The sequence below is a fragment of the Sparus aurata genome, chromosome 24, assembly GCF_900880675.1.
Source record: "Sparus aurata chromosome 24, fSpaAur1.1, whole genome shotgun sequence".
Classification (NCBI taxonomy): domain Eukaryota; kingdom Metazoa; phylum Chordata; class Actinopteri; order Spariformes; family Sparidae; genus Sparus; species Sparus aurata.
The window spans coordinates 8,466,453-8,485,427 of record NC_044210.1 but is presented as its reverse complement, the minus strand read 5'-3'; the positions used below and the strand labels follow the sequence as shown (position 1 = coordinate 8,485,427).

The 18,975-nt window shown below is 40.0% G+C and overlaps 1 protein-coding gene across 3 annotated transcripts in view; it reads right to left on the bottom strand.

The window, feature by feature from the left end:
- LOC115577135 (gamma-aminobutyric acid receptor subunit gamma-3-like) overlaps nucleotides 1-18,975 on the bottom strand; it is a 94,298-nt gene that overhangs the window by 8,890 nt on the left and 66,433 nt on the right. For all 3 annotated transcript variants that reach the window (XM_030409966.1, XM_030409965.1, XM_030409967.1), the window contains 2 exons: nucleotides 16,776-16,913; nucleotides 8,076-8,228 (listed from right to left, as the gene is read on the bottom strand). In XM_030409966.1, the coding sequence (XP_030265826.1) occupies nucleotides 8,076-8,228; nucleotides 16,776-16,913 (291 nt within the window). The remainder of the gene's footprint in view (nucleotides 1-8,075; nucleotides 8,229-16,775; nucleotides 16,914-18,975) is intronic.

The following is an 18,975-nucleotide window of genomic DNA, read 5'->3' as shown; positions in this document are numbered from 1 at the left end:
CCCTCATTAGTGCACTTGTCTTTAATTGACAGTGATAAATGAGGCTTTTACATGATAGTGAAAACTCACATTTAAATGAAAATGTCTAATAGCCAGGCTGAGAGAGTACTGCCAATCACTTGCCGGCTACTTATAAATGATTGATGCTAATGGTGAGTTAGTCGCTTTAAGAGGTAACTGACCTTTTAAAAAAAAAAAAAAAAAAATTGTCGACTTGTGAAAGCGCTAATGAATACCTGTCACACTGGTTAATAACTATTCTAATTGGAAATAACTTTTAAATGTGTCTCGTTGTGTCATCAGTGCCATTGTTTGAGAAATTACTCCCCAAGGCGTCTTAAAGGAGAATATTGTGTTCGCCTGGTGAAATGAAATCAATTCTTTCAAAGAGAGATGAACCCGGTGACATGAGTGCCCACTGGGGGCATCGATATCTACTGCTGTGACACACACATCATTCTCGTAAGCTCGCCGTCTCTCCCTCTCATCCTTCCCTCTTTCTCCTCATGCCGCGTCTCACCCCTCCCCTCCATCCCTTTCTCCCCCCTCTCTCTTCTCCGTCTCTTTCATCCTCATCTCCCACATGTCTTTCATGGCAGAGTGTGCCACTGTTTTCGACTGTGGTTTCCATAGAGACGAGTTGCTCCCATCTATTTCAAGCTACCTCCTCTGGTCTATTGCTCGTCTAGACTTTCTCTTTTCTCCCGCTCATTAGATTTAAGCGCTAAACTAGGTAAATGAACAACTCTCCTCTTCTAATACCTTAAACCCTAGTATCTGTTCAAATCCCAGTGCACAGTATACTGTGTCATCTGTATAAATCAGCAAGTGCAGCGACACTACTGTTTTTCTTTTTAGTTTTTTATTTTTTTTATTTTTTATCACAAGCTACCACCGGCTGCTCACAGTTTGGGCTGCTATTTCAATCAAGGTCACAAGTTTTCTTTGTACAGTTTAATTCATTCTGAGGGAATTGTTGCTGCATGATGCCATAGCAACCGGGTGATTCCTGTCTGTGCAGGGTGATCTAAACAACACCAAGTCTCACATCTACAGAGAACAAGCCTTCGCACCGAAGTGAGAGAAGCGGTACATATGCCTGCTTAAAGCAAATATGCTCCGACATTCTCAGAGCGCGACATGATGTTGATGGTGCGATCGCAGCAAGAAGGAAGAACGGACTCTTTGTTGTCTAAATGCAAGTAAACTTACAAAATATTAGTTGAAATGTATATCACAGACGTGTAGTGGTGATGGGGTTTTTCCACAGTATGTTAACACATATCAGACGGTGACTTTTGTTGTGTGTCCAGAGGTAAGCCAGGTGGAACAGCCCACAGCTCGTGTGCATACAGCTTCTATAAATAGCACTGAGGAGTACCAGGTAAGGATCAGTGGCCGGGTCACAGGACAGCATAGGTTTTATAAAGACGGCAGATCTGTAAGGCCAGTGTTTTTTATATCAGCTGATAAATCAGGACACTCAATATTTGGTTAGTCAATAGTAAAGCTGCAATTTGGAACATGAGTGGATGAAGTATTCAGTATTTATGGACCTCATTTTGCCACACATACAGGTCTGGTGTCATTCCAAATGAAGCGTGTCTCACAGGATAGAGAATGGTCACTTTCCTACATAAATAGCCGGCTACCTAGCTCAAACTTTAAATAATTCATAAATCATGTTTAGGTTTAGTAAATTTATCTTCTGCAAAACTCTTCTAAAAGGAGAATAGTTGCTGTTTTTCCTCTATAACATTTTTTAGATTACATCAGAGACATTTTGCTTTTCAACCACACGTTTAAGTAGACTATGTGCATGTTGTACCTTGCAGACACACGGTGTTCAAGGTTGAACGGGTTTGTTGTTCACAGAACATTACTGGAGCCTCACAGAAAAAAGCTATACAAAGACAGTTTTTTTCTTTTTTTACATTTTAGTCTACTTTAAATCTCCTTCAGTTGTTCATGAGAATGCTGAAACACTGTTTTGCTGTGAAGTGTTTTGTGGCCTACAAGTTATGTAAGGTTCTGTTAAAAGTCTCAGCATGAAATCAGCTAAAAGGTGCCTCTCACTCCAGAATCAATAGTATGAGCGATACGTCTTCTCAGTGTAGGTAATTTGAATATGTGAAAACTTGTGTCACCATCATTTTACACTAATGCCACTGCAAAAAACAATAACAGTGGCACTTCTGTATGTATCAAGTTGCATTGAATATTATTAAGCAATAGCTAACCCATACTATAATGTTACCACTTTATAGTGGATTTATAATGGATTATGAGTTCATGCTTGGTCCTGATTTGCTGAAGTAAAATTAATTTCATTTTGATTTGGCTGACAAAATAAGTGATTTTCACAGATCCTTTAATACGTCTGTTTGACCTAAATGCAATTCTTGTGAATAATGTTTGAATCTGTTTAATCTGTAAATCTATTTAGTTAAGAAAAAGTTTACCAAAATACTGAAGTATATGCGAGGTTGACGTTACATAAAAAATGTACGAATTTTAGCTTTGAGTGCCATGTCTGTCTGTTCCATAATCTCTGAATGAGACTTACAATGATTAGAGATCACAGCAGCCCTCAAAATAACAGTGAATATACTGTACATGTTCTGACAAAGTAGGCTAATGTGTAGTTGAAATTCTGCAGTGAGAACAGGTGAAGTGGAATCAAAGTGAAGGCGTTGTTGTTTTGAGCTGCAGATTTTCCGCCACATCCACACAGACTAAAAGGCAGTGTGCACGTGAGCTGACAGACTCCTCGACGAAAGTCTGTCTGTTTATGGTAATTATGCCGATGTTTTCCAATTAATGTGCGAATGATTGAGGTTAAAATGCTACACATGGCAACTTCAATCTAATCTGATTAAAGGTGTTTCATGCACAATGTAGAAGCCTTGACCTAAAGCCACATCTCCCATGCATGTAATCAGTCAGAAGGCTCGACTTGAGTCCCGTCTGCAGTCTGCTCTCCCCCATCATTTATTTAGTCAGCCATGTATCATCTGACTCTCTGTTGCGCCATCATGATCTATAGATACCAAGCAAACTCCCTGTTTTCATGCTGTCATTACATTCTATGAACTCACTGATTGCACGGACACGACCTTGACCGTTCGGCTAGCTTCATTTTATGCTGTTGGAAGTGATGACCGCTCCCATTTGACCCTGTCCGGTGTCAGAAAGCAACCCCTTAACATGAAGAATCTACTGTTCACATAGTTAGTGCACAGTCCAATTTTAAATCCCTCCATCTCCTCGCAGCACAGTTTGAAGGACTGGTGTCTCTCTACTATCACCTATCTTTAACTCGCCGCCTTCTTAGTAGAGTTCCCAGGAGGAACGTTGTCAGCGCTTACACCAAAGCTGACATATCACCATTGACAAGCGTTTGTGTGAATGACGGCTCTCACAGGGAAAACCTTGGGTGTCTGAATTTTGCCTCTTTTTTTCCCATCACACCCCTATCAGGAGAAAATAAGCTTCTTTTGTTGCCAGTGCTCGCTGCTAGCCAGCGCCCAATATTTGAGTGGAATAAATACTCACCAAACAGGGTGTTGTTTGGGGACTGGAGCAATTTCTCTGGTTTAAAATAGTTCCAGTGCAAACTGACTGTACTCCAAAGGAAAACAACACAATGGTTTGTTCCAGCAAATGCCCCAAAAACAATTTAATGTTCAAGCAGCGCTGTGCTGCTTTAAGTTGGATGTAAATGATAAAGTGGTGTGATGTTGAGCAGCCAAAATATCTGCAGAGGGCAAAGTGGAGGGCAATTACAAGTGACTGTCAGCACTATGTCGTTTTGGAGAGGAAATTCAAACTCTGAATTTTAATATTTACGATATTAATGAGGTAATTATACACACTCGAAAATATGTATTTTTCCATAAGTGAATAAACAAGCTGTTCTCACAGCAAAATGAGGTGCCCAGAACACCGTTTGAAGCTAGAAAGGTGGCAGGGTCCGCCACATATAAACAAAGTATAACAGTATGAAATTGTGCTGTCAATTAAGGTCAGTATGATAATTATTTAGATTGTTTAGGCATAAAAATAAATAAATAAATCACACAATGAAGATATTTCTCTTCTGATTAAAATGTCTTCCCCAAAACTACATGGTGCTATTTTCCACAGTCAAATCATTTCAGTCTCATTGCCACAGTGATTTATCTAACAGGGCAAAGTACATAAATGTGTAGTGTAGACATCCACTATTCCACCAAAGTAGCAGTCGACCTAAAAGATCTTATAAACAACAAAAAATGCTCAACCATGGCTTGTTTTGCTCATGATATGCCGTGTATCATGGAAATTAGCTGCATTCTGATTGGACCGAGCTGGAGATACTGTTTAACTGCAGTAATAACAAACACAAGTCTTTCCTTCTTTTCATAACTAAATTCCGTTTTTTTAGGATGGCATAGTGTAGAAAATTATTGTTAAATATTTGTTCGACCTAACCTAATGTCACAGAGACGACGAGCTCCTCAAACCCAAACAGTGCTGTCTCACTGATGTCACAGGAAGTTCTTTATCACCTCAAAAATATCAGCATTACTAGATTTAGATCAACTCGTCCTTTCAGTGAACTTGTGTGACACAAATATTCTACAAACTGCAGTGCAACAATCCCCTTTTACCCTCACCAGCTCTACATTCTCGACTTTTGCCCTGGGGTGGGTTTAATTCCCATCAACAGCCCCCCGTATCTCTGTCAAGATCCATCAGTGTTACGAGATGGAGGTCTAAAGGGAACCAACCTGAGCTCAGCTCTCTCTCACTTCAACCCTGCTGCTTTTCCAAACATCCTGTTACTGAAAGAGTAGCGGGTGAGTGACAGCTCTTTGGAAATACCACCTGGAACATGTTAGCAGCTTGTCAAGGCTCGAGGGGTGAGGTTGGGTGGGGGTAGTGGCATCACCTGCCTTTTTCTTGGACTTCAACCTTACGGCTGATCTGACTGATCCTCCTCCCTCCTCCTGACATTTCTGCATGCCAGAGGCCTTCACTTTGCTTTACACTCCCTCTCCTGTGCCCAGTTTTTCTTCCTCTTATCTCTCCTCGCCCCCTTTCAGCCATGGGATCAAGTTTCAGGCTGCGCTGAAAAACCGGGGCGATGCACCGGAGAAGAAAGGCTAAATGTCTTTCTGTTATTGAGCCAAATGTGGATGTTTATCAGGACGGGGACAGCTTTCTTCTCGGCGCTACCTGTTGTCTGAGGATGATCACAAGCCTTTCACTGCCTTTGGTAATGTATCACACCACCACCCACGTACTGTAAGCCTCGACTGCGTTCGGTTGCTGTCTGCGCCAGGCAGACAGACAGGTTGACGGAGTGATGGGGAGACAGATTGGCACACACACATTGGGAGCAGTGTGATAACACATTAAATAACAGCCGCAGTAGGAAGGTGAAACTGGGAGAGATAGCGGCGGCTATAACTGTGATGTAATGAGCGTAAATATTTCCTAGTGTTACCAAAAAAAAAAAAAATCTGTTACAGCCCAGCCACATTAACATGAAGTAAAACCTCTCCAATATATCCTTATCTGCTAGCTACGAGGTGTTTGGTTGATAAAAAACCTAACTGATCAGCTTTAGGTAGAGAGCATGAAAGCAGCAGTCTCTCAGCACAAATCTGCAGCTTCTACAAACACGTTTCTTAACACACTCTGAAAATAAACCTTTGTGTTCGCGTCTCTCTTGATCTCGTCTGCTTCACACTGCTCCGATGTTCCACCGTCGCAGCGTCGGCTTTCATCGACCCGACAGCAAAACGCACACTGTGCAAGAACACACGCTCAACACAATGTCTTATTAGGATTAGCTTTCATTAACAGCACAAGTGGAACAACTCCATTTGGCCCAGCACATGCTCGAGTAATGAACGCTAGCTTATTTGAATACAATATAACATGAGATCGACTTTATTGTTCAACCATCAGTGCAGTTCTTTCTCCGGGCTTGATAAGGAATAGGGACGGACAGAGCTGCGCTATAACTTCTTTATTACCACAGAGACGCTCCAGATGACCTTCTGTGATATTGGCTGAATGGCAACCTGATGAAGGGCAGGAGGGACCGAGTGGAATTAAAGTACTTCACAGCTGTGTGTGCTGCCTCGATGCAAGTCACATCGGAGTTGAAGGTTGAGTTCTCGGGTCAAGTGAAGAAATTCAGAAATTTCGGCAGTTGACATAATTACAACCAAACTGCAAGTGAGCAAGGCACTAAAGCACGACTCCTCTGATGAAGCTGAACCAGCAATAGACAGTTTATTTCTTTAACTTGTCATCTAAAAGTTAATACTGATGGAACAGTGTTATGGCAGCAGAAAAATGGCACCTGGCAACATATATACTGGGCTTGCTTTCAATATTCTATTCAGTTTGCCAACAGGCTGGATTTGTATTCAAAGGCACCCTGGGTTAAATGTATGAATATGTAGTTTGCTCTGTTTTTGAAATCGGTACAACATTTGAACATGTATTTATGTCTATCTGTTAAAGTCCAGTTGAGCTGTTGAAACATATTCAGCTGATTTTCGAGAGTGAGAAGTTAAGAGAGCAGGATGCTGCTATATGCACTAGAGTAAGTTTGAGACAGTGTTTCAACATTTCGGAGATTTTAGTTTTAGTTTTTTAGTTTCTTGGACAACAAACCGCAGTGGTTTTGCAGTTGTAAACACAACAATACTGGATGTGCATGAGGAAACCTCGGGACAATTTTCAGGCAATGAAAAACTGATATTTTTGACAGCAAGTCGGGACATCTCTATCTGCGTTTGTGGCAACAAAACCAGGTATTTCAAAGCAAAACATTACCTTTTTCTAAGCTAACTACAGACATCTGAGGTTGTAGGAATATGTATGGCCGACGTTTGTTCGTTGAGGGTCCCATGTGGGACTGTTGTTTATTTTCAAGAACTAGAATGTTTTTGATGATTTGGAGCTGTGTCAGAGTTTAATCTGCACCTTTACTCCCCTATCTTACCTTAATAGCTGAACCTCTTCACACACAGTCTGTTTAACATGAAGGACGCTCTCCAGGGTTGGGAGAATGTCATATTGTTTGACAATATCCTATATACTGTATTCTGTATCATCTTGCTCCAACTCTTCTGGAAACAAAATTAATTCTTATTAATTAACTTTTTTTTCGACCTACATGTTTTAAATGTTGTATTCCTAAGTTAATATTTCCATGTATACACTCATGTTATTTAAATAGGTATTCATCCTATACAGTATTTCATCATGGTCATTATATCGTAGGACACTTACCTTGAATTCCACCTTAAATGGGACCATCAGCACAACATCATCATCCACAGGAAAGCAAATGAGCTAATAGTAGGCATGCAGTGGGGGAGGAAAATAATTCAAAAGAATTGTCAACTCATGCAAAGGAAAAACAAGATTGGCGCTGCAGTAAAGGATGAAAATGAAACAAGCAACACTGATGGGACATAAATTCCAAAAATGGCTTAATGCTCAGCTGAAGTTACGGTGAAACGTGCTGACACACAGCGTGACACATGCACACACACCGAGATACACAAAAGCTTTTTCTTCATTTGTTGCCTTCTTTCACTCAACAACAATGTTGAGGGATGTGCGAGCATTCCTGTAATATGATTGCTTCTACTGCACAAAGACTGAGTAATACTGCTGTTACCAATCAAAAAAGAGATTATTGCTTTTGCTATCAAGCTGTCTAAATCTCAGATTGATCGGGAACGATCAAAAAGCCTTTAAAAAAACATTTTCCTCATGTTAGACACACACAGCAGCAAGGTTTATATTATCAGATGAATGTATTCCCATCATCTCTATTAAAGCAAATGGATGACAGTATATTGGACATCAACACTATTCCCTTCTGTTTATCATTCACAGGAGAGATGGGAGTTATCTGCCAATTTGGTTAGTGTAACAGAAAAGCAGTATTTAATAAAAAGCCTTAAAACAACTTACTGCTCTCAAGGGAGGATTAAGTTATAAAAGCCTTTTTGAAATGAAGTAATGTTCCCAGCAGGGCTATGTGTGGTGTAGTTTTGTACCCAGGGCCGTCCGTGCAGGTGTGGCGTCGCTCTTGATCCAGAAGGAGACCCAGGAGAGGACCACGGTCAGGATACAGGGGATGTAGGTCTGGATGGTGAAGTAGCCCATCCGTCTGCTGAGGTCAAAGTAGACGGTCATCACCACGTAGTCACCTGTTGAGAGAAAGAGAATTAGAATTAGAATGCAATGAAGTGACATCCCTGCATTAACTACCCAATTAAATGTGCAATGTGCAAACAGTGTAGTTTAAAACATTCAAAAATGTGCTGAAATTTGCGACAGAATGTGAAGAAATAAAGGTTCTGAAGATGTCAAAGACGTCTGTGTATTGCGTTGAAAAGATACCTACTAGTTAGCATGCTAACCAGCTAGATAGCCCCGGGTCTAAAAAACATTTTCTCCCATCAATCCAAAGCTCCTGTTCCAGTGGTGTAAACAACAAGACCCCCTGGGTATTCCGGCTAGCTTCACAGGCTAACTGAGCTAGATAGCCAACAGTTGCTATGGTAATGGATGTATAAAGCGAAAACGGTTAGCGGCACGGTTACACTGGTGATATGCCGCCCCTATCTGCTGGGAGTATAAATGCAAAGTGACCAATTTAATCATCCACCTTTAATCAGCAACTATTTGCATACTCACACACTAAACTTGAGACACACCAGTTAAATATCACTGTGTTAGCACCGTCTTTCGGAGCACCTTATCATCTTATTATTTAGCTATAAATACAGCCTCACAACCTGCAGACTATTATAAAAGTTGCTCTGCTTGAGATAACTTTCTTCTAGCTTAGAATAATGCTGTATTATGAAGTTGCATCATATTGCAAGGTCACCCTGCTAATTTGTAAGTTAAACTTTCCTATCCAGACATAAACAACAGTCCATCATCCCTAAGGATCTGAAGCAGCACACTGGCTCATGAGTAATTAAAGAAGTCTGATATGTAGCTGGAGGCTACATCACACTGGGCTCCTAACTTGGTCATCAAGACAAAGGCTAGAACCAAATTGGGCTGCAACGGTGTTAGATTAGGCTGCACTTCAGTCAGAAGAAGGTAGATCTGTGTACAGTGTTTAGGGCAGAATGTTGGTATAGCTATGGTTGCAGCAATGGCCCATTTCAAGGTAGACCGTTATCAAATCATGTGCAAGTTTCATGTCCAACAGGGAATTCATCTTTGTTAAACTACGATAACGTGTTAGTTTTAATAAAAACTACTAAATTAACTGATCATAATAGTAATAATAATTATGTAATTATATATACAGTGTGAAAATCTCATGCCTTTGCTACTACACGTCGCACTTAAAAACAGCCAGGAGCTGGGGAATGACCCCTGGGGAATGCCACACAGAAAAATTTGCTATTTTCTGTCCATGAAAATATTCTGACTGAAAACATTATACAGAGATTTCCGTCCAGTTTTCTAATTTGATTGTCAGAAGTGTCTAAAGCTCTGCTCACATCTGAGGTCTTCTGTGACTTTAATTAAGACACTTTCTGTGCTGTGAAGAGCTGATAAACTTCAGGGAAACTTGTTAAAGTTGTTATTATTGGTCTTACTGGACATCAGAAGTCTTCAGTTCCCTCTCTGATAGTTTCGAATTAGCTCTATAATTGCTTAAAGAATGATAATCCGGATCAAATGGGAAAGCTGACAGACGGAGAGAAAAAAGACAAGGGCGGAAGGGGACAGGAAAGGGAGGAGATGACTGGAAAATACAGAGGTGAATAAAAGAGAAACCACAAGGGAAGAAAAACTTAATGGAGCCATGAAACCAGAGGAAGGAACTTTCCTCTTACTTGAGCAACTTTACAATGGCACTGTCAGTGTGGGGACAAGAAAAATGAAGAGCGTGACAGAAGTTATTCTTCTGCCTCTTTAATGGTCCAAATACAGTGGGATGCTCGTTATTGTGAGCGTTAATGACAGCCGCAGGTAGACATTGAGCTACAACACTCGGAACAAAAGCTACTGTTCAGTAACCTTGGCAAAGTTCTACACCTCAGAAGAGCATTAGTTTAAATATTACTGATGAATGCCGTTTGATAATCTGCTGCCACATTTCCATGAAAAGCATGTCGGATTGAATAAAACATCTGTTGAAAAGGACCTTCTGTCCTCCGCTTGCAGCTGAAGCTCACCTCATACTCCACATAGAACTGAAATAATCATTCAAATCGCCAGGTGCGGTGAATAAAGAGCATGGTGTCTTGGTGACACTGGTGCAGAGGAGTGTTAATCGCAGATGCAAATGTGTACAAGAGCAGAACACGTAACAATTATCTGCACCGGTATTGGTACACTGGAATTATAGAGAAATAAAATGTGATGTGAATTCAGAGATGATGAGGTGGACATGAAATATAAGGAGAGACATAACCTAAGAATAAGGCTTTGTTTGATTAATGGTGATGGTTCATTTTAAATTATTGACAATAATAATAATTTCATCACATTAGCGATCTTTTCATTAGATCCTGAATTGCAAAGCACTTTGCAAAGTATGTTTCATTATGAGCTCTATAGATGAATCACTGATTGAATAATGCTTGAGCTATCACTGTCAGGATGGTTTACAGGTACATGTGTGGGTGCTCTGAGCAGCCAGAGTCGCAATGTTGGTGTAATAACAGCTGTTCTGACGTTGATTAAACACAGTTTTTTGAACAGCATTAGACTTTTTAGTTTCTGTTCATGTCGGTCTAATAAAGTGGCAGAGCAAGCACAATCATCTTTTCTTCATCCATTTATGAATAATTGTGTAAATGAAGCTTGTGCATGTGCGTCAAAACGAATGAGATTTATAGAACAGAAGCGTACGTAGAGCTTCAGAATCCGATGAAGAAGAGGATTCTCTACAGAGTGTTATGCATCTGGCCCCTGATGCTGAGAGGAGAAAGCAGGCAGGTACTGCTTCTTTTGTGACCTCACAGTTTACTCACTTATCATATGAATCATGTACACGGGGAAAAAGGATAACCAGCTCACCTTTGTTCATCGTAAATATTCAGAACTGGAGTACCGTGAATGTATGTGCACAGGTGGCTTCTCAACCTAAGCATTTGCTGATCTACAGGATCAAGATCCCAAGGTTTGCCGCGGAACGGCAGCTGTAAAAAAGAAAAAAAAAAAAGGCCCCACTGTGCCCCATTAAGACGCTGACCACAGAGCACTGTAAGCGAGTGAACCGCAGGGCCCCAAAATATACAAACAGCAGCCAGCAGCTTCAGTTAAAATCCCACAGAAAGTGAGTGATGCAAGCTGAGCTGATTTAACACATTTCGCAGGTGAAGGATAACTCTTCCTTACAGAGCAGATCCACGCTGACATCCTCTCACAATTAGTAGAGACACCGAGGCACTAAGGAAGGCTTTGAGGCAGCTTATCTTGTTATCTTAATGCAGAGCTAAAAGGATATATAGTGCAATTAATCACATTTCACTCATATAAAGTCGGTTCTCTAAATCCTTTGGCAGCCAATACAAAAATGCAATTAAAAAAGACCAAAAAAGGGAATATTATAACTATGGCCCATAAATAAAGGATGTATATGTAATCAGATCTTGTACTAAAGAGAATATGTTGACTGTATTTTACGACTATTGAAGATAACCTTGTTAATTTTTTCCAAAGCAGCTTTACAATAAAGTCAGTCTTAATCACATCACAGTAGGCTCATAAAAGCAAAGTATTTTGCTATTTCATCAAGATAAAACTGTCTGATTTTATGCCCCGTTTATGTCTGAGATAGAATACTTCCTCAAGCAATCCAATTGGTCAAATAAATGAAACAAAAAACAAGCCAATTTTATATACCAATAGGGGTAAATAAAACAATTCATTGCTGCTTGAATGATCCTCTACTTCCGCCCCTCTCAGTAAAACACTGCACAGTTGTAGATGCAGCCATCGATAGACACAGTTCACATCCACTCTTCTGCTGACAGAATGTGTCATTTGACAGTTTAATGGATGGAAGATAGGCGTCGTTTTGCAAAGCTATTCTTGCAAATGTTGTAGGATTATCCTGTTTAGCTTGCATTAATGACTGTGTTGCAGCAGCAGAAACGTACATTCCCAGATGGACCAGCTACAGATTTGCGCATACACACACACACAGCGTGGCGACTTCTGTGCACTGTAGCAAACATCCCCTCTGTTTGCATTCTGTTAGGACAGTAAAAAGTCCTCTGTTTACACACTCCTGCAGAATACTTATTAGCCCGCACTCAGACTCTGTCATGACATACCGTCAGGTCTGCTCTCTGTTTGGAAGCCGTAAGGAAAATCCGCGGAAAAGCCGTTTTATAACTGAACTCAAGACGACTCAGCTGACATGTTGTTATTGTGGCTTTGTCACTAAACTGAAGCACAATTGCAGAGATGCACAGAAAATAACATGTATTCGAGTGTCTTACTTTTCCTCTACAAAGTTTGGAAATCTTTCCATACTTTCTTTATATATTATTTTGTAAACTAATTTATCCATCTGGGATGGTTATTTATGGGTATTAGTGTCAGACAGCTCAACCTCAGTTCGTGACATATTCAAGAATGTAATGTGGATTTAGATGATTTGTGTACACGGGCATGAACTTTCCACTATTTTCCTGACACTCAGTGCAACTGTCAAATAAAAAATTGGTATAAATATCTAAAAATCCTTCATATTAAATATCACGACTGTTTCACAAACTGATGTTTTATGTATCTTTCCCTAACTAAAACCAAAGTAAATCCCACAGATTACATTTTGTGACTACAGTGATTATGTTTTTTTATGTGACGGCAGCATGTTCAGTTGTACCGTTTTGAAATGTTTGTTACGTCATGTTTGTTTCTTTAAAGGTTCACCATCAATTAAACACAGATTTTTCCTCCTACCTGTAGTGCTATTAATCCTTCTTGGTTGTTTTGGTGTGAGTCGCTGTGTTTTGGAGATCTCGGTTGCAGACGTGACTTCTCTTGATATAATGGAACTAGATCGTACTTGGGTTGTGGTGCTCCAAATAAACACATTTGAAAAACCTTTTCCAGAAATCATGACCTGGTTACTCAACTTGGTCCACAGTTCTTGTTGTGAGCAGTTTAACTATTTCCTTCCTGAAAAGCCCGGTCTGCTCTGATTGGTCACTTCTCACAGGCCTGAGCAGGCATCGTCCACAGTGTTTCTGGGGGTGTGGCTGAGAACTGTTACTGTATCACTGTGACATCACGTCCTTATAGATGTCCTGTATTTAAAGTCAGTTTCTGAATATGTAGGGATGCACGATAACCTTTTTTTAAAGCCGATACCGATAACCGATAACTTTCAGCTCCTAAAAGCCGATACCGATAACCGATAACTTTCAGCTCCTAAAAGCCGATACCGATAACCGATAACTTTCAGCTCCTAAAAGCCGATACCGATAACCGATAACACATATACATATGATCATGACATTAATACTATAAACAAACCCAAAAACACTTTTGACTCTTTAAATGGATTTATTTTTTCCAATGAAGAACTATTGGCAAGCCTCTCCAAATAAAACAATGGCCCCTTGAACTGATGCAAACACATGCATCAGGATTACAAACAGAAAAAGTGCATTCACGAAAAAAAAAAAATGTATAGAAAATTGATGCACTGACACAAGTTATATTCAAACATTTCTATGTAAACACAATCTGAAAAGTGCATTTCCTCAATAACAATAAATAAAGTGTGCATAATGCACTGCCACAAATTAAACTTGTCTGTGTAAACAAACTGAAAAAGTGCATTCCATATTAACAAAAAATTTGGTTTAAATGATTTTGGCTTATGGTTCCATTCAAATGAACACCTTTTCACTAAAGTAAATGAGGTTCAGTTGTTTGAGAGTGAGAGAGCGAGACAGAGATATGGGCTGTGTCTATTTCTTGATTGAGTGTTTTAATACATTTACATGTTTACATCGCACCTAGACTTAATGTAAAATAAAAAAAAAAAAAAGAAAATCTCACACACTTTGATCACCACAACCAAGTCCCATCTAGTTCCACTATGTCTGAAAATATGGATCTCCAAAACTCACGGCGAAATCTATATCAAGGGATTAATCGCACTACAGGTAAGAGGAAGGTAAGTGTATGTCAGTTGAACACTACAAACCCAGTTCAGGTTTTCCACGCCACTATCCTGTTCAGTGGTGGAATATAAAGAACTGTCACTCGGTGCTTTTTCACTGTCTGCATGTGTGTCCATGTCTCTTCCACATGCCATCGTTCTTTCATCTCGTGATTCCCAGCTGTGACTTTAATATGATCTGCGGTCGGCCGTGGGTTAGCGAGCACAGTCAGAGGACGTGTGAACGCTCTCATACATCAAGCAGGGAAGAACTCATCAAATGGAATACCAGTATTGTTATCCATGGTGCAATAAGAGAACAACGCACGGCACTGTCAGCAATTTCATGACCGTTTCTTCAACAGACAGGCATTTGAAACAATTCTACAGTGGACATGTAAAAGGAAAGATTGTCAGCAATTCTGCGATGTAACTGCGGAAAAAAAAAAGACATAATAGAAGCTTTTGGGGGAATTTGTGTGGGATAGCAGAACAAAGCACTGAAGTGTTTTGGATTCCGCATTGGGGCCTTTTGAAGAGGACGCCGCTGAATTGATAACGACGGTGGATTTGTGGCGGAGGTCCCCGGTGGCACTGTGGCCGGGGATCTGTCCACTCTGTCCTCATTAAAACAGCCCCATACCTCATGTGTTTATGAGGGATGAAGGATAAAGCGGAGAGAGGGACCCGGAGAGGAAGAGAAACGCAGCACTTTCGAAAGTTTGTCATGATGTAAATTAATGATAGGTATTTTTAGCCGGGGATCTAATCATCATGCGTGTGGAGATGGAGCTCCGGCAAGTGAAACAGGAAAAAAAGAAAACGAGGTAATAAATGAGAAAACGGCTAATTTTCTTGAACAGCATGAGGTAGATGTGTAGGTTTGCCGTTGTCTTTTGAGCATCTCGGCAGAAAATTAGTTTGGCTGTGTTTTGACGCTACAGCGGGAGTCCAGGAAAACATATAATTTATAAAGCCATCAATGTGTCTCGGGATGAAAGAGCTCATCAGTCACCTGTTTTTTTTTGTTTTTTGTTGTGATCAGAAACAAGCACACAATGGCAGCTTCTCATCAGACATAAACAGGATGCTTGATCAGTATTCCTAACGGGCACTACGGTTAAACAGATGAAAGAATTTGTTAACAGCTTCGGTTTAAAGGAGGGATGTATTTGATTTAACTATGTAAGAACCCTGCAGACATGTTTTAAGATGTATATAAATACTGTCCTGTTTTATTTCCACATAAAAGTACTTTTACCTTGCTAAAATCCAGGAAATGACATCTACTCTACATTGCTCACTTAAAAAAAAAAAAATCCTGATTGCCTATGATTTTGCAAATATTGTTTTGAGGAGTTTCACTTCTCCACTGTTGATGTCTCCTACTACTGAAAAGTCCAATCTCAGTGTTCGCAGTAATGTAAAACGCCAACATTTTATTGTGTGCTGAGAATATGTAATATGTAATATATGTGGAAACTTAAAGCCTCTGACTCACTAAAGCATAGATGTGTTCAGATGTGTGCATTTCCTACAATGACATCACGTTACATTAGGTATATTTCGGACGATCGGAAAAACCTTCCAGTCGTGTACGTGGCAACAAATCCTGATATTATGGATGTGACTTAAGGACGTGTATGGCAACAGAACCTGGTAAGCTGAAACATGATCTTTTCCTTTACCTAGCCAAGAGGTTTACCTGCCCTTTAATTTATCCCTCTCCCACTCATGCAAAGTACTCCTATTCCTCGACTATTCATAAACGGTGCTCCAGCTCTTAGATAGCTGAATGAGGTCACATTATGCAGACCTGTGCATCTTTCTCCAAAGACAAAAGACCATATGGCACAAATATGCAGTCATAAATAAACAAGGTTAAACAGGGCTAACAATCATTGCCGTATGCTCGCGCTTCGTCTCCCTCATTTGTGATTCTTCCCTTATTAAGCCATTCAAATCTGTCTTTATCTTCAGAGGTCACGTGAAAGCATTAAAAATGTATTAGGAGCTTGTCCACCCCGCGCAGCCAGTTGTGGGTATAATTACTGGCACCTGTTGGAGCGACAATATTTCTCCAGCTGCCTCGCAAACAACAAACTTAAATTAAATCATCAAGGAAGACAAGGCCTAATAACCACGCTGAGAGCATGGGAAGAGAGAGGGAAAAAGAGTGAATAATTAAACTTCCTTTTTAATCTTTAATCTGGGTGATTAATGTCAGTGGAAAAACCTATTTGCCCTTACACCCGAGGGGAATACTTATGAGGTTCGAGCTTGTAGTTATATGATTACATTTATGGGCATGGTGCTAATGTTAACCTGTGCAAGGATTTGGGCGCAGACAAACTCAAGTTTTATTTTGAACCCCGCTGAACAGCATGAAAGACTCCTGCCACTTCAAGCTGCTAGTCTGCAGCCGAAAAAACCCGACCTCCGACCTCCGCTGGGGGGAGAGTGAAGTGAAAAAAAAAGAAAAGAGTTTCTCTGTCGAGATCAATTTTATATAATCATCAGTAGTGACGGCATGAAATGCACCCTTTTGGCATGACTGAACTGCCAGAGTTGACCTTTTCTTGACCTTCTTTCTTACCTGCTGTCGTCGTGAGCACGTCTGTGGTGTTCCTGAGCCCCATGAAATCAAACTGGTAAAGCCTCCAGTATTTCTGGTCGGAAGTCGCCACGGAGTTGTACGCCCACTTGTATATGATCTCGTCTCGTGGGTAGCCGTCTAGAAACCACACAGAGAGTGAGTTTAGTGTTCGAAAAGGATGAGAAAGAGAGCGAAGACGGAGATAAAAGTTGAAGGCATGGAATGCAGGAAAGATTAATGCAGCAATGCAGTTTTTATGGTATGCATGATTTATACCTGATTTATACAAATTTATACAGGGAGTTTTCATTGGCAATTCAGTGGACTGCAGACCAACTGAGCAATTACTGTTAACTTGTTTGCTTGGAATCTGCTGTAGTGCACCCGTGTTGATGAAACATCCACTCTCCCATGTAATTTGATGAATTATTTCATTTTAAAATCTTAATTTCAGTGGAATAATTTCACCTCTAGTCAATTGGTCTCAAGTACGCTCTTGAATCAGATGAAACTGTAATTGTCTGTCTGCTTTATTGCAGGGTATTGTGGACTTGGGTGAGCAAAGGCAAGTCTTCACGAGTAAATGGCTCGACTTTCTCATATGAATCAGGTCAGAATCCAAAATACTTTGTTGATGTGAATGTTACAGCTGCTCCTTTTAGTACAGAAATATCAAACTGTAGATTAAACCAAATGTAAACAGAGATAGATAATGTGACAAGAATAATACAAATGAATATACTTCATAGTGTCAAATTAAAGGCTGTGCATCTTCCATATAGCAAATGTATTGTAAGCTATTTAAAACACATGCGTGTTACAACATTTAGGAGTACCTTTCATGCTTTACAGTTTCTATTCCACTTGATAAAATGGAAAACACCCAACTATGGCATATTGGCCAACTAGTTTAAACATGGAAAGAAGAAGCTAGTTATCCTATCTTGTTAATGGTACTGCCGATCCCCATTCCATGTTACTCTAACTTCATGTTACATCAACTTCTGTTGTGGTGTTTGTGACACATTACAGAAAGGAAATGAAATGAAGCCAATGCTGAAGTGCTAGAAATGGCACTTCCTTGAATGGCCACTTGAGCTTAAAAAAAAAAAGCAAGTCGATCCCAACAGACCACCATGTTAAAATCCCCAACTTCACAGCAGGAATAAACAACATTTATATCTGATTTATACCTGAAATGTATAAAGTAAGTTATTATTGACTATTCAAAAGACTTATGTTTTTTTGATCTTGTTTGCTTGAAATCTGTTGTAGTACACCCATGTTGATGAAATAGCCACTCTCCCATGTATTTCAATGAATTATTCAGTCTTAAAATCTTAATTATGGTGGAATTGTATGAAGTCAATTCATGTCAAGTAAGCTCTTGAATGAAATAAAATTGCATTGGTCTGTCCGCGTTATTGCAAGGCATTGTGATCTTGGGCGAGAAAAGGCAAGTCGTCTTTGCAGAAAAATGGCTTGACTTAGTCATCTAAATGGATATGCTTTACAGTGTAAATTATAGGCTATGCACCTTCCATATACCTCTGTGACAAGCCTATTCTTAAACATCTGACGTGTCAAAGTACTTTCCACAGAGGAGGAAAGTGACGCTTACAAGGAGAATGAGAGTGTTCTGATCCTGGACGTGTTTAGCATTAAAGCTGGAAGATTTCAGGAGCCGATCCTGTCTGGGTGAAGCAGTGATACACAAGCCCGAGAAGGCAACCAAGAAGTTGAATTTTCATGAGGGCTAAAACATGTACATCAACAACAACGTCTCCATGTAAGAATGTAAAAAAGACGCTGAGCTAATTTGATGAGTTGAAGCAATCTTTAAGAAAAATGAGTGACAGAAATAATGAGCAAGTGGGGAGCCTTGTTGTGCCCTGTAGTGGGAACCAGACTAATTATGTAAATAGTCTCATTTAGAGGATAGCCATCTATAACCAAGAAGAGCAATCATAAAACCATAATGCAAGAGAGGTGTTTTTTCCTCGCACTAATATAGATGGCAAACATTATTGCCATCATATTTCTCTTGGTGTGTTTGTACAATTATCTTTACTGCAAACACTATTACCATTGTGTTACCAGTGTAGCTTCATAGCTACAAAGTGTTTGTCATATTTCATGCCTTAAAAGCCCCCTGAAGCAACATGTTCTTACACGGCGTTATAAATTACACTCTTCTGCA